Consider the following 13,916-nt stretch of genomic DNA (forward strand, 5'->3'; position numbering starts at 1 on the left):
TGCACATTTAATTTGTAGTCCCTTGAGGAATAGTGGGAACAATAGTGGGGGGGGGGGGCGAGGAGGGGGGGGGCCATCATGGAGTTGGGGTCAGCCCTCCATACGAAGGCATCATGGATTTAACCGTGTCAGCAAGGGTGCGCTCCGCAAATTTGGGATTCCCTCAATAGGTATTGAGGATATTGGTTTTCCTTCTCTTCAATCAAATGGAGACGATGCGAGTTCGGGTCTTTTCAAGTTTTTATATTGGAGAGCACTATGGATAATGGGAGACATATAATGATTGGGTGTTAATATGTGTCGCCCGTTCTGAGTAGGACGCTTGCGTTGCCCACATGTGACTCCCTATGGGTCAGACTAGGGTACAAAGGGAAACTCCTCTCGCAAGCAGTGGTGGGTTAAATTTGATTGAGGGTTAGGTTATTTTTTGTTATTTTTCCATTTGATATTTTTTATTTCGGTTGGTTTAAATTTGATTGAAAACATATTCACAAACTGTTTTCAAATTCGTGAATGTTTTATTAGTATTGTGAGCTTTTTTACAATTTGTGGTTTTCTGAAATTCATGATTTTTTCCAAATCATGAACTTTTTCCAATGAACCGAAAAAAAAACTGCACCGAACGACAAAACGAGTAGTAGGTGCGAGCGAGCGAAAGAGGAGTAGTGACATGTGGCCCAATAAGATAGCTAGTGTGCGCCAGGTAAGTTTCCTTGCGCTCAAGGCGCCTAATTGCACCTCTTGAAAAAAGAGTCCTCCTCATTTTTCTTTTTTCGAGCAATTCCGCTTTTTATAATTTTTTTGAGCAATTCCTCTTTTTTATATAGGGTTATTATCTATACTACTATTAAACAATCAAACAAAAACTTTTTAAAGCACACCCCACAAAGCGTACACAGATCCAATACCACCGCAAGATTAGGCCCACTAAAATCAATCTAACGGTTAGCCTTAATCTAAACTATTTTCTGTGTGCACTTAGCAATTTACATTGACTGACCGTACTCCACCCTGGAGGAAAATATGAAACTCCACGCCTGAGCAATTAGGAAACTAATAATCACGGTGCATCCTATTCTAGAAAACTAAATCAGAGTGCATCCATCCTATTAGGAAACTAATCTCAGACAAATCCATCCTATTAAAAAACTTATCTCGGACGCATCCATCCTATTAGGAAGCTAATCGCGAGCCGCCTGCCGCCATCATGCACGCTAGCCACGATGGGGGAAGCGCAAGGAGCTTCGTCTTCCTTCGGGAACACACGTGCCATCGCCGCAATCGTCTTCTGCCTGAAGGCCAGGCGCTCTTCTGCCGCTACTGCGACGACTCCATCCACGTCCAGGGCATGCTCTCCGGCAACCATCGGCATCCGCGTTGACTTCAGCTCCGTTCATAGCACCCACACCGACAAAGTGTCTGTTCAGTGGGTGCACGTGCATTACATATTAAATAAGAATCGTGGGGTTTCAACCAATCTAGAATTATAGATTTGGAATTATCTTAGGTTGCCGATTGTTGTACTGAAAATGTGTAATTATATATGGCACGTACATAAGAATGCAACAATCTTGTCTTACAAAGTAGGATCAAGAGGGATATTGAAGAAGTCAAGATGCAGAGTCTATTTCCCATGATTACTTCTCATGTTCATGTCGGCTTCCTTGGGCTTTACTTCGCACCACCATATGCATTAAACTGGACCGTATCAAGAGGTAACGCCATCCCCTTGATTAGAATTGCCTTATTTGTGCTATTTGATCAGTGTGTGTTTTACGTATGACGTTGCTTTACCGAAAATTAAGGTGGGTTGCACCTGCCTAGGCACTATCTCTAGGGATAGGTTGGAAATCAGAATATATGATTTATTCTTAGAGAAAACTTTACACGCGTCACTTTGACATAATTACATAGCAATCCAGTAAATTATGTAAGATTCAGTGGGAGGCAAGATATTGAAGATGTACTACTATTTCAGTTACATGATTCTATACATCTAAAACGGGTCACATGACTCCGTAATTGTTGTTAGAGAATATCTCTCGCTGTTCTGTAAAGGTATGCAATCTCTACTGTGTTCCAATAAAGAGAATTTTACCATACAGAAGGATCCAATGAAGAAACTAATCCGACTGAGTTTCAATAAATAGATCCTTTAAAGGATCTGTCCTAATACAGCTGCCGTATATTGGTACAGAGAAATCATACAAACTGTACTCAGTCAGATTTATTTTGTTTCATGACAGAGAAACCAAATACCTTTCGTTATTTTGGCACATATATTTGTTCTTATATACTTGTGCAGTTTCGAATGATCCAACATATCTGCAGTCATCAAATTTGAAGACATGCTGTTTAAGGCCTTATTTGCACCGCCTCTCTTTCTTTGTCTGCACGCCTCTTTCCTCCAATAATAATAATGAATAACGTTTTATGGATCAGGTATTACACTGTTACAAATGTATGCTGAAGCTACTCCTTACGAAAAGGAAAAAGAGGATGAATGCTTTCTATCTTCACCAATTTTGTAGCATGTTCCAAATTGTTGGCTCTTTTTTATTTGAGGATTCATCATTTTTTTGTAATTTAGAAGCTGACCTGAAAGCTTGATAAGGTTAAGCTTGACAAATATTCTAGAATACTTTTCCTTCCATCTTTATTTTTCTTCATAACTCATTTCAGTTTCTATACGTACAAAGTGTCTTACATCACTGTAAGTTAGTATGGTTGCCAACGCATAAACACATACAAAACCGGATAAATATTTTCTATCATGATAATTATTGGATTTCTTTTAGCCCTTTTACATTTCAATTAGTTCTTGTAAATCATCTTTATTTCATATAGAAGTCGTTGTAGTCACATATCATATTCTATTTCCTATTATCCATAGTAGGTAGCTAGCTATATAATTTTGGCAGTCCACACAACCAAAAAATATATATAATTTGATCCAAATTAGTACAAATATATATTTTGCTATGCAGATTAGTAGAATAAAATAAGATTCGAGAATTAAGCATCTTGAACAATATAATTGCACCGTAAGGCAGTTTATACTTTTTTTTCCTGACTACACTCGAAGAGAAGACTATATTTTTAAAAACAATTGCTGATTAATAAATAATTGCTGATTTTATTTAAATGAGAATATTTTCCTGCTATTACTATATGCAGCAACATAACCACTATTGTGTCTCTCTTTTGAAAATACAATTTGAGCGACATCAAACATTGTGTATCCATTTGATTTATATTTTTAAAAACATTTATTTTTTTATATTATGTGAATTCATCTGTTTTACGTTTGAGACGTGCGTTGCACGTGCATGCTTACTAGTAAAAGAAGAGTCCTCTTAAGCCGTCAGTGGGCGAACGAAAGCCCAGGGCGTCGCCCGCATGGACCAGGCCCAGTAAAGCTTGCTCTATCGCTAGCTTTTTCTCGCTTCTACTTTCCTGCAGTAGGTATATTGTTGTTAGTTCACTAAAAGGATTCTTAGAACAAAAAACAACTGCTTCTTTAAGTAAAAATAATTCATAAAATTTAAAAATCCTGAATTAAAAAAATCACAAAATTAAAGAAAATTGTAAATTTGAATACTCTTTGTCAACTTTGAAAAATGTAATTGGATTGGGAAAAGTGCATGAATTTGTACAGAAACATGATTTCATAAATGTTCATAGATTTGAAAAAAAATACAACTTTGAAAGAATTTAAATGATTGCAAATTTTAAAAATAATAGTCAGGGATTTGAAAAGTACATAAAATTCAAGTGATCACAAATTTGGAAAAGTTTGTGACTAGTAATTTTTCCCTAAATTACAAAGAAGTTCATTTTTTTAAATGCACATATTGGGGAAAAATCCTGAATTTTAAAAGAAAATATTGAATTTTGATAAAGTTTGAATTAGGAAAAAATACATATTTGCTAAAGAATTGAATGAAAAAATATTTATGAAATTTTAAAGGTGAAAAGAAAAAAATAAAATCAGGTCCAAAAACGAGAAAATCCTAGTAGGAGTAACCACAGGGAATCTTCTAGATAATTCTCAAATCTTCTAGTAGGTGAAAAAGAAATACATGGGCCGACACATTAGAAGCAACAAAGAATGGGAGTGTCGACGCGACATACGAAAAAAGTTTTTACTGACGAGTGCTCTTAGTCAGCGCTTAAGGGGGTGCTTGGTTCCAGGGACTTTTTTGTGTTGGGACTAGAAAAAGTCTCTAGCAAACCAAACAGCGTGGGACTTTTTTGAGACTTTTTGTTAAAAGTCCTTAGAAGCACCTCCTTAAGAGTCTTTTTTCAAAAAGTCCCAGAGACTAGAAAAAGTCTTAGGACTAGAGAACTAAATACCACCTAAGGCGCCCAAATCGCCATGTAGCGTCGGCACTGAAGCCAACAAGCCCCGCCGAAAAGCCACTCGCCGGGTCACGCTAGTGGGGTTCATTATATCGCTCGGTCGCCAACTGGCAAGGTTTGTAGCCTAAAAGAACTGGTTGGTTTGTTTCTTAAAAAACATTTGGGGCGTGTTTGGTTGCCCGCATGCAGCCCAACCAGACCCGCGTGGGATGTGCGCGACCTGTTTGGTTGTCTGGGCTGCATGTGGTTTCTGGCCCACATGGACCTTAAAGCAGCCCGCAGCCTGGCCCGGCGAAAACTGCCGAATCGGCAGTTTCTCGCGAGCCTGGCTGGGCGCGGCCACGCGTCCGGTGCAGTTGCACGCCTCGGGCAGCGCGGGAGACGAAGGGAATGTCTCATAACTCGCCCCCCACTCTCCTGTCACCACCCAGTCGCACTGTTCCCACCGCTCCCTCTCTCCCTCACCGCCCCTCCCTCTTCTCTCCTTCGATGGCTCCGCCTCGCGCATCGCCGCGCCGCCCTCTGACCCCCATCGACCAGCGCACCGCCAGCATTCAGGAGCGCTGGCTGGTAGGGCTCCAGAACTCGGGCCGCGACCTGGCGTCAGCGCTGCGAGCGCCGTCCCCCATCTGCTGCTGGCCACCACCAGCGCCGGCCAATGCGGTGTCGGCCGCTCCTGCTCTGCCGCCGATTCCGGACCTCATGGTCCTGGTCTCGGCGCCGGCGTCGTCCACGAAGCCGCCCCTTCTTGGGACCCCATTGGGCACTGGGGTTTTCTTGACCCCTGTCCAAGGGTTTTCTCCTGTCGGTGGGCCGTCCTTCTCGACCTCCAGCGTGGCTTTGAGCACGGGGCCGATGCCGCAGGCCGTCACCAGGGCCGGCTCCTGCTCTGCTTGGCCACCTCTCTCCTTCCCGTCGGGGTTTTCACCCCGGTCTCGGTTCGTCGTGGCTGCGCGTGCTCCGATGAGTCAAACCCACTCAATGCTTGCTCGTGGATGTAGATTAGTGGTTTATTTCTTAGACATGTGCTAGTAGTTAGTTGATTCAATAGGATTAGATAGGATTCTAGCATATCCGATTGGATGCGATCCCAATCAAATTCAATCGGACTGATTTGTTCTTGTTTTGTACAGTGTGTGTGCTAGGATGACTTTCTTGTGCTACTGCTAGTGTGTCCTATGATATGTGTTCATGCTAGTAGATGTGTTCATGCTAGAATCATGTTCATGTTGACTGATGAATGTTATACTGATGGCATGTTCATGTTGACTTATGAATGCTAGAATCATGTTGACGGATGGCATGTTCATGTTCAAGCTAGGATCATGTTCATATTGTTGTTCATGTTTCTAACATACATGTTCAAGCTAGGGTTTGTGTTGAATGTTATACATGCATGTAGTAGAACCATTTTAGGATGCTGCCAAATGTGCATGGCTGCACATGGGTGCTATTGGCACTTGCTGTTGCTATTTTTAGATGTTTCCATGTTTAGGATAGTGCACTAATGAGTGGCAGTTGCATCAAAGCAGATGCCACAAGTCCACTGATCAATGGTATTTGCTCAACAACAAGTGTCATTGATAAGTGGCATTTGCCATTGATCAGTGGCAGGTGTTCAGTGGCATTTGCCTAGCAGCAAGTGCCATTGATAAGTGGCATTACCTAAAAGAGTTTGTGCACTGATCAGTGGCATTTGCTCTTGGGCAAATGTCTCTGCTCAGTGCCATTTTGCAAAGAGTTTGTGCACTAATACTTGTCATCTTACCTGACAAGATATTGAAGACTGACTGGGATGCGGCGGGAGGAGGAGCTCAGGTGGTGGCCGGAGCTGAGCGCGCTGAGGATTTCATCCCCACGAACAGGTGGCTCAGGACAGTGGACCTGCCTGGCAGGATCTCCTTCATGAGCCTGCCTCGTTCAAGGGGACGATCTCCGAGGCAGGGCCAGGGAGCCGTTGTGCTTCTACCAGCAGATTAAGGACAACGAGGACCTCAGCATGCTCGTCGTCCCTCGCAAGTTCGTGGAGGTGATGAACACCTGGCTGGTCATCAAGCGGCTCCTGCGTGTGGTCAGGCTATCGGCGAACAAGCGGTGCGTGTTCTGGGTGCAGGTCCAGAACTTCGAGGGGCACATGGTGCTTGGCCGGGGCTGGACTTCTGCCGCCGCCACCGGATTGTCCCCAACGACCTCGTCATGGTGCACATCTTAGGACTCGGACTGAAGGTTTAGATCTACAACCACGACTCCTCGGTCATGTGCAGGTTTCGTTGCAGCAGGCACAATTGCATTGGTAACATCGAGCATGCTATGTAGTTAAGTTAAGTAAGATGTTAGTGCAGAACTTTTATGGTGTGTGACGAGACTTGTGCTGGGAAGTTGTTCATATTTTGGCAAGGAGTAGCACCCTGGCATGGAGCAGGGAAGGAGGATGCCCCTGCTATTAATCTAGACTTATGCTATGTAGTTAATTAGTTTGTTGTCATTTCCTTGCTTGTTGTGTTTGATTGCATTTGGTTGCTTACTTTGTTTGATATTGTTGTTGTGCTGATCATGTGGTGGTAAGGCCGTCACATTTGAATGGGGTGAGCAGAACACAAACGCTGTTTGCAACCAAACAGCTGAAGTTTGCATCTGCTCACACCCTAAGCACAAAAACGGCAACCAAACAGCAGGGGGTAAGTGCCCCTCCATGCGATGCAGACAACCAAACAGATTACATCTGCTGCATATGAGGTTGCATTTCATGAATCAGGCTGGCTAGAGATGGACTTGCAATGCAACTACTGTTGCAAGCTGCAACCAAACACATCCTTGTTGGTTGATTCTTTCAGGGCGATCCTTGCTCGTCAGTTTGACCATTACGTGCCCTTGTTACATACTTTTCTATAAAAAGTTCAAAAATATTTTAAAATCACAAAATTGAAAAAAAAGTGTTTGCAAGTTAAAAGAAATGTTCATGGATTTTATAAAATTGTTCGTGAATTCGGAGAAGTGTTCATAGATTTGAAAAGGTTCATCAATTTAAAAACAACCACAACTTTTCAAAAACAAGTCCATGAATTTACAAAAAAAATCGCCTAAATTGAAAAAGACACGAAGTCGAAAAAAGTTCAAGAATTTTAAAAGAAAATCATGTATTTGAAAAAAAGGTCCTTCAATTTATGAAAAGGTCCTGAATTTGAAAATATTTCATGTACCAAGTTGTGAATAGGATTTTCCTATTTGGGGAAGCTTCTACAAACTTCCAGTCTGTATTTCATTATTTTTTATCTTTTTATTATTTTGTTTTCTATTTTTATCTGTATTTCATGCATTTTCTACATTTCTGCTATCCTGGTTTTGGGTAGGCCGGCCCATTAAGCTTTACTGCGATCTGAGTAGGCCGAGCGGAGTAGGCCGGTCCATTAAGCCTTTCTTGCGATCCATGTTTTGGAAACCATCTATGAGGTTCCGAGCCGGGTTTTCTGGTTTTGGGAACTTTCAGAAGACCTGAAGCAGGTTTTCTGTTTCTTTCATTTTTTCGTTTTTATCAGTTTTTTCTTCTTTTCTCTCCTTTCTTCTTTTTCTTTCATTTTACATTTTTTTGTTTACTTCTTCTTTTCTTTCCTTTTTATTTTTTTACAAGTTTATCTTTCTTTTCCAAAAAATATTAAGAAATTTTCAAAATATTCACTTTTTAGAATTTTGTTCAAATTTTTAATAACTATTGCTGTTTTCAACATTTGTTCAACATTTTTCACAAATCTTAAGAAATTCCCCAAAAATTTCTAATTTCAAAAAGTGTTCGCTTCTTTTCATAAAAAAATTGTTATTAGAAAAATAGAATTTCAGATTGTTTAAATTTATTCACAAATTCAATAAATGTTTTGTAGTTTTAGAAAATGTTTCTTTTCTCAAAATTTGGTCATGTTTAAAAAACAGAAATTAAAAAACTAAAGTTCAGCAAAAAGAAGTGCAGTCAGCATGAATCAAACCAGCAACGTCAGACAACAAGCTATAGGTGTAAAACGTGTTAGCCACTGCACCATCTGTCGTTTCTCATAAAACTGAAAAGGAGAAAAAATATATTGCACAAACCCTCGTGCGACACCTATTTTGATTTATTTATTTTTGAGAATTTTATCATTCATATCATGAATCAGTACAAAGTAGTTGACTCTTACAAGTACACTGAAACCCAAACACAAAAGACCATGAACATCTAGAGTACCCTCAGACAATCCTAACGCAAGAAGATCTCCGGAGTACCACGAAAAGTGTCCCTTCCGGAAGGAAGAGAACTCGAGTCATCCGACCGGTCAAGCACCGCGGCCGGGCCATCCGCCCGGGCAAAGCAGGATCTCCCACCAGCATCATCGCAGAGGAAGAAGAAGAACAACATCAGCAAAACATACCAACAAGGAAGAAGAAGGGTCTTTGTCTCCCTGCATCCATCGCCTATCTGAGGACCCAAATGACCAGTGTCAATGGACCTCCAGCCACCATAGCCCGCGACCCCGACGAGATCCGGGGATCCCCAACCCCGCTGGCTCCTAGACGAAGGCAAAAGCCTTGCCTGACCGCGAACGAAGCCTGGAGAAATTTATTCCGACGCGACAACACCGTAACGGCCTCGGTAGCGTCTCCCTCAACCCTAACCCTACCACACACCCACCTAGCGAACAGACCCGAGGTTCCCCCTCCCTCCCGCCGCCGGAGCGGCCGGCGGAGAGAGAGGGAACCGGCGGCGTCACCGGAGGCGCGCAGGGAACCCTCGTCGCCTCGCTAGATCGCCTCGTGCGACCCTACTTTTCCACCTATTTTGACTTTCAATCAATTGTTTCCTAGCCAGTTAAGATAAATGTCTATCTGAAACAATAATGGCAAGTAACAGCTGGTACAGTGGCTGCTGCTGGGAGTGTGGTAGGTAACGTGTCGATTTCGAATGCCAGTGGGCACACATTATTCTTTTGATGTATTTGTATTTCTATCTTTGCCACTAACAGGTGTGCCCCATGCGCAGGTATGGATTGTGGACCATCTGGCGTGCAGAATTTAACAGAGACTGCCTGGCAAATGACCGAAATGTACTTGGATGTACCCGAAACGCAAGTTGTAGGGTTAATGAATGCAAGTTTATATAGTATCAAAATCGTAATTAACTCAACTTTGAGCCCAGTGCGAAAGATTAACTTGGGGAAATTACAAAAGAGAAATTAATTCCACGTGCAATGCTCGTCACATAGACCAACGGTGCATAAGATAGAGAGGAAGGCCCTTTTTAAATCGCCAAAGCAATTAATTCCCGTATGCAGCCTCACCCCTCTGTGCAACGTCCCTACCCTAGCTAATTAATCGCCCAATCAGCGGGCGTTGCCCCAACTAAACCCAATGAACAAACACAAAACATATTATGAGCGAACTTAGAATGATGGACGTGCAATCGTGGCACGACGGACTTTTAAACCCGAATGGATGTAGTACTCTTGTTTTAACTTCGATCTACTTTGTAAGAGAGTCTCCTCATCATCTTGTATCAATTTGATTGTATTACTTCATGTATAAAGCTACGCGAAGGGGCAGCCGATTTTCGGTGGGGAATTGAAGTCGAGGTGGCAGAAGCCGGTTTGAAAAAAAAACTAGGTCAGATCGAGGGAAAAAGACCGATGTAGGAGGGAGGTGGAGGACGTTTTTAAGATAGAAGGGAGAAGAAATTTGGTATCTTGGGCAATGTCAAGCCAGATAGGGTGTGAATTAGAGGTTCTCTAAAAGCACACAAGTATATTGGTGATGAACTATACTATGTCGTCATATGCTCTGATTATACAAACCAATCATGAGATACATGAAAGTTGAAATTGCATGAACTAATCCATATTTTTCTAAGATATAAGTACAAGTTAAACTGACATTTACTGGTCTACATTTAAAAGATATAAATTATGTCCCATAGAGTGACTATAGTGGAGGCATGGTCAGTCTTGATAGTCCAAAATCTTCCAGGACAGGAGAGCAACCTATGTTATTTCGTAACAAGTAACAAATATTTAGCAACTTGTACATTTAAAGATATTGTGTAGATATATCCATATAGGGACCGTTTAGATATGATGCAACATTATTAAGTGAAAATACCTTAGTTGAACTGACCCGCAAAACAAAAAACATTAGTTGAACAGTCTAAGACTCTGCGGGCAGAACAGTGGTAACCAGCATAATATTGAAGTGCGTCCAAATCTGAAGATAGATAATAACAACAGCTTGTTTGGAATAATAAACAAAAATGACAGGAAAATAAATATGACATTACAAATGTTGTGCTATTTGATAGCTATCAACAACACCGATTTGGCTGATAAAAGTAGGCCATATCTCCATGATTTCAGCGAGAGTAAATCATATTTTCATGTCTTGGAAGAGGAAAACATACTACATATAAGGTATACTACATATCAGTAAATGTCAAATTCGTGTAAGATTAGAAAGGCTGAAATTCTAGAGGTGCCCTAAAGATCAGATGAAGTCCCATGATTAACCATCTGGCACTAATTGCAGAGTTCATCTGTTCCCTATGTCAGATCCAAATGCTGAATCTGGACTGATGTGTACATGGTCATCTCATTTATCTTAGATGGAGTGAAAGGAGCATGATTGCTTCAGTTTACAACCATCTCTAACGTGTCAATTTCGGCCAGTGGGCAGAAATTGTTTTTCTTTTTTGGATTTGTATTTCTGTCTTTGCCACTGACAGGCGTGCCTCATGCGCAGGTGTGGAATGTGGGCCATCTGGCGTGCAGAGTTTAACAAAGACGTAACGGCAAATGAACGAAATATACTTGGATGTACCCGAAAAGTAAGTTGTAGGTTTAATGAATGTAAGTTTATATATCAAAAGCGTAATTAGCTCAACTCTGAGGCCAATGTGAAACATTAACTTTGGGCAATTACAAAAAACATTTAAATTCCACGTGCAATGATTGCCACATACACCAATGGTGCATAAGGGCATCTCTAATGGTTGTAAGATAGTTGTTGATAGACTTTGCCACATAGGATTTTTGATGGTGTGTCATACAATAAATGAGGAAAGAGAGAGAGGTTGTATGTACATGAACCAACACCTCTTGCACAAGCTCCAATGTAGAATGAGAGAGCACCTTGTTTATTATCTCACATCCTATTGGGCAAACTAGATGCAACCATTGGAGTTGTTATATGTTAATGTGTTGGAAGATGACATGGCATATTTTATCAACAAGCTAACATACAAACTATTGGAGATGCCCTAAGATGGAGATGAAGATCCTTTTTAAATCGCCCAAGCAATTAATTCCCTTATGCAGTCTCGCCCCTCCCCTTGCTAATTAATCGCCCAATCAGCGGGCGTTGCCCCAACTAAACCCAATGAACAAACACGAAACATATTATGAGAGAACTTAGAATGATGGACGTGCAATCGTGGCCCGACGGACTTTTAAACCCGAATGGATGTAGTACTCTTGTTTTAACTTTGATCTACTTTGTAAGAGAGGCTTCTCATCAACTTGTATGAGTTTTTTTATTGCGCAAAATCAACTTGTATCAGTTTGATTGTGTTACTTTATATATAAAACGACGCGAAAGCTTATTTCTAGATTGGGAGAGGGGCAGGCGGCGGTTTTCGGTGGGGGATTGAAGTCTCGGTGCCAGAAGCCAGTCTGGAAATAAAAGCAGGTCAGATCGAGGGAAAAAGACCGATGTAGGAGGGAGGTGGAGGGCGTTTTTAAGATAGAAGGAAGTGATAATTGGTATTTTGAGCAAGAGCTGTCAAGCCAGATGGGGTGTCCGAGCCTCGCGGATAACGAGACGGCCTCACGCCTTGCGCTCCCGTTCCTGATTGGCCCGTGGCCTCTTCACGCGGATCGCCCCCCGCGAGCAAACATCCACCGTCCACTTCCCCGCCATCCAACGGCCCGCGCCGCACGTCACGCGGATCGCCCCCCGCATTCCATCCCGCGCGGGGGTATATAAACCCCGAACGCGGCCGCTCCAGACTCAAACCACATCAACCAGTCTGCACCGAGCCACCCAATCCACCTCTCGCCGGAGTCCCAGCAACGAGCAAGCAAGCGACGATGGACGCCAGCAAGCTGAAGAAGGTGGCCGGGAAGAAGTTCGGCGGGCCGAGGAAGAAGTCGGTGACCAAGTCCATCAAGGCCGGGCTCCAGTTCCCCGTCGGCCGCATCGGGCGCTACCTCAAGAAGGGCCGCTACGCCCAGCGCGTCGGCTCCGGCGCCCCCGTCTACCTCGCCGCCGTCCTCGAGTACCTCGCCGCTGAGGTACGCACACCACGCCACCGTTATACTCCTCGTCGACGCCCTACTCCTGCCTCTCTCCCCGGTCTGAACCAAGCCGCCGATCTTGTTTTGCAGGTGCTGGAGCTGGCCGGGAACGCCGCCAAGGACAACAAGAAGACCCGCATCGTGCCGAGGCACCTGCTGCTGGCCATCCGCAACGACCAGGAGCTCGGGAGGCTGCTGTCCGGCGTCACCATCGCCCACGGCGGCGTGATCCCCAACATCAACCCGGTGCTGCTCCCCAAGAAGGCCGCCGAGAAGGCTGAGAAGGCCGGCACCGCCGCCAAGTCGCCCAAGAAGGCCACCAAGTCCCCCAAGAAGGCCACCAAGGCCTAGATCCTAGTAGTGTCTGCGGTGTACTGATGGTTCCAATTTGGTTAGATGTAGTCGCTGTTTCACTCTGTGTCCTTCTCCCCTGATGTAATCGCCAACAAAGGGGAAGCCGCTTGCTTCCCCTTGACTTATGAATTAGTATCAACTATGCGTTTCTGAACTGAATTCGTCTCTGTTGATTTATTCAGATTTGGAACTGAACTAAATTTGTTTCATGGATTGTTTGGGATCCAATGAGACCCTCCATTCATAATCTTGCACGATGAGCACAAATTCCTCTAATTTTTTTACAGACCATAGTTGACATGTAACTGACGGACGGAACTGAAGTTGTGCAATCTGCAGATTTCGCTTCCCTTGTGCAATTCCTAGAGCCGGAACGTTTATCAAGGCTCTGAACTCTGAAGCTACGCTCGTCTGTCATCTGAGCAATTCTGCTGAGCACATTTTAGTTGGGCGGCAGACATTTTTTGCCCCATTCTGCTGCGCAGATTTCTGAAGCTAAAAAAAATCTCCAACATATGATGTAGAGTGGATATGAGAATGGATATTTATTAAAATAAATACGATTTATTGACGGCGAGTCACTCATTCTTAGAGCTTTGGAGATCTAAAAATGCAACACTTAGATATGCACCTCCAACATATGATGTAGATGTAAAAAAAGTTTACATCACCTACTCCAAGTGATGTAAAATACAACACTTAGATATGCAAATTTGCATCGCCATCTCCCTCGTGATGTAAAACTGCAGTCGCACGCCAACCGCCACTTCCCCTCCTTTTCTCCCCCTGTGCGACCACCTCCACGCCGCCTGCCGCCACGCCACCCTCCAACCGGACCCTGCCGCACCCCACCACCGCCAGATTCAGCCTCCCGACTCCCCCAGCGCCGGTTCCGCC

The 13,916-nt window shown here is 43.3% G+C and overlaps 1 protein-coding gene across 1 annotated transcript; it reads left to right on the forward strand.

Annotated features, from left to right (window-relative positions):
* The first annotated feature begins 12,384 nt into the window (after positions 1-12,384).
* Positions 12,385-13,178, forward strand: LOC119360208 (histone H2A.2.2). The gene is made up of 2 exons (XM_037625954.1): positions 12,385-12,662; positions 12,756-13,178. The coding sequence occupies exons 1-2, from the start codon at positions 12,459-12,461 to the stop codon at positions 13,014-13,016; spliced, it is 465 nt and encodes a 154-aa protein (XP_037481851.1). The 5' UTR covers positions 12,385-12,458; the 3' UTR covers positions 13,017-13,178.
* The last annotated feature ends 738 nt before the right edge of the window (positions 13,179-13,916 follow it).

This window comes from Triticum dicoccoides, chromosome 1A (genome assembly GCF_002162155.2).
Source record: "Triticum dicoccoides isolate Atlit2015 ecotype Zavitan chromosome 1A, WEW_v2.0, whole genome shotgun sequence".
Taxonomy (NCBI): domain Eukaryota; kingdom Viridiplantae; phylum Streptophyta; class Magnoliopsida; order Poales; family Poaceae; genus Triticum; species Triticum dicoccoides.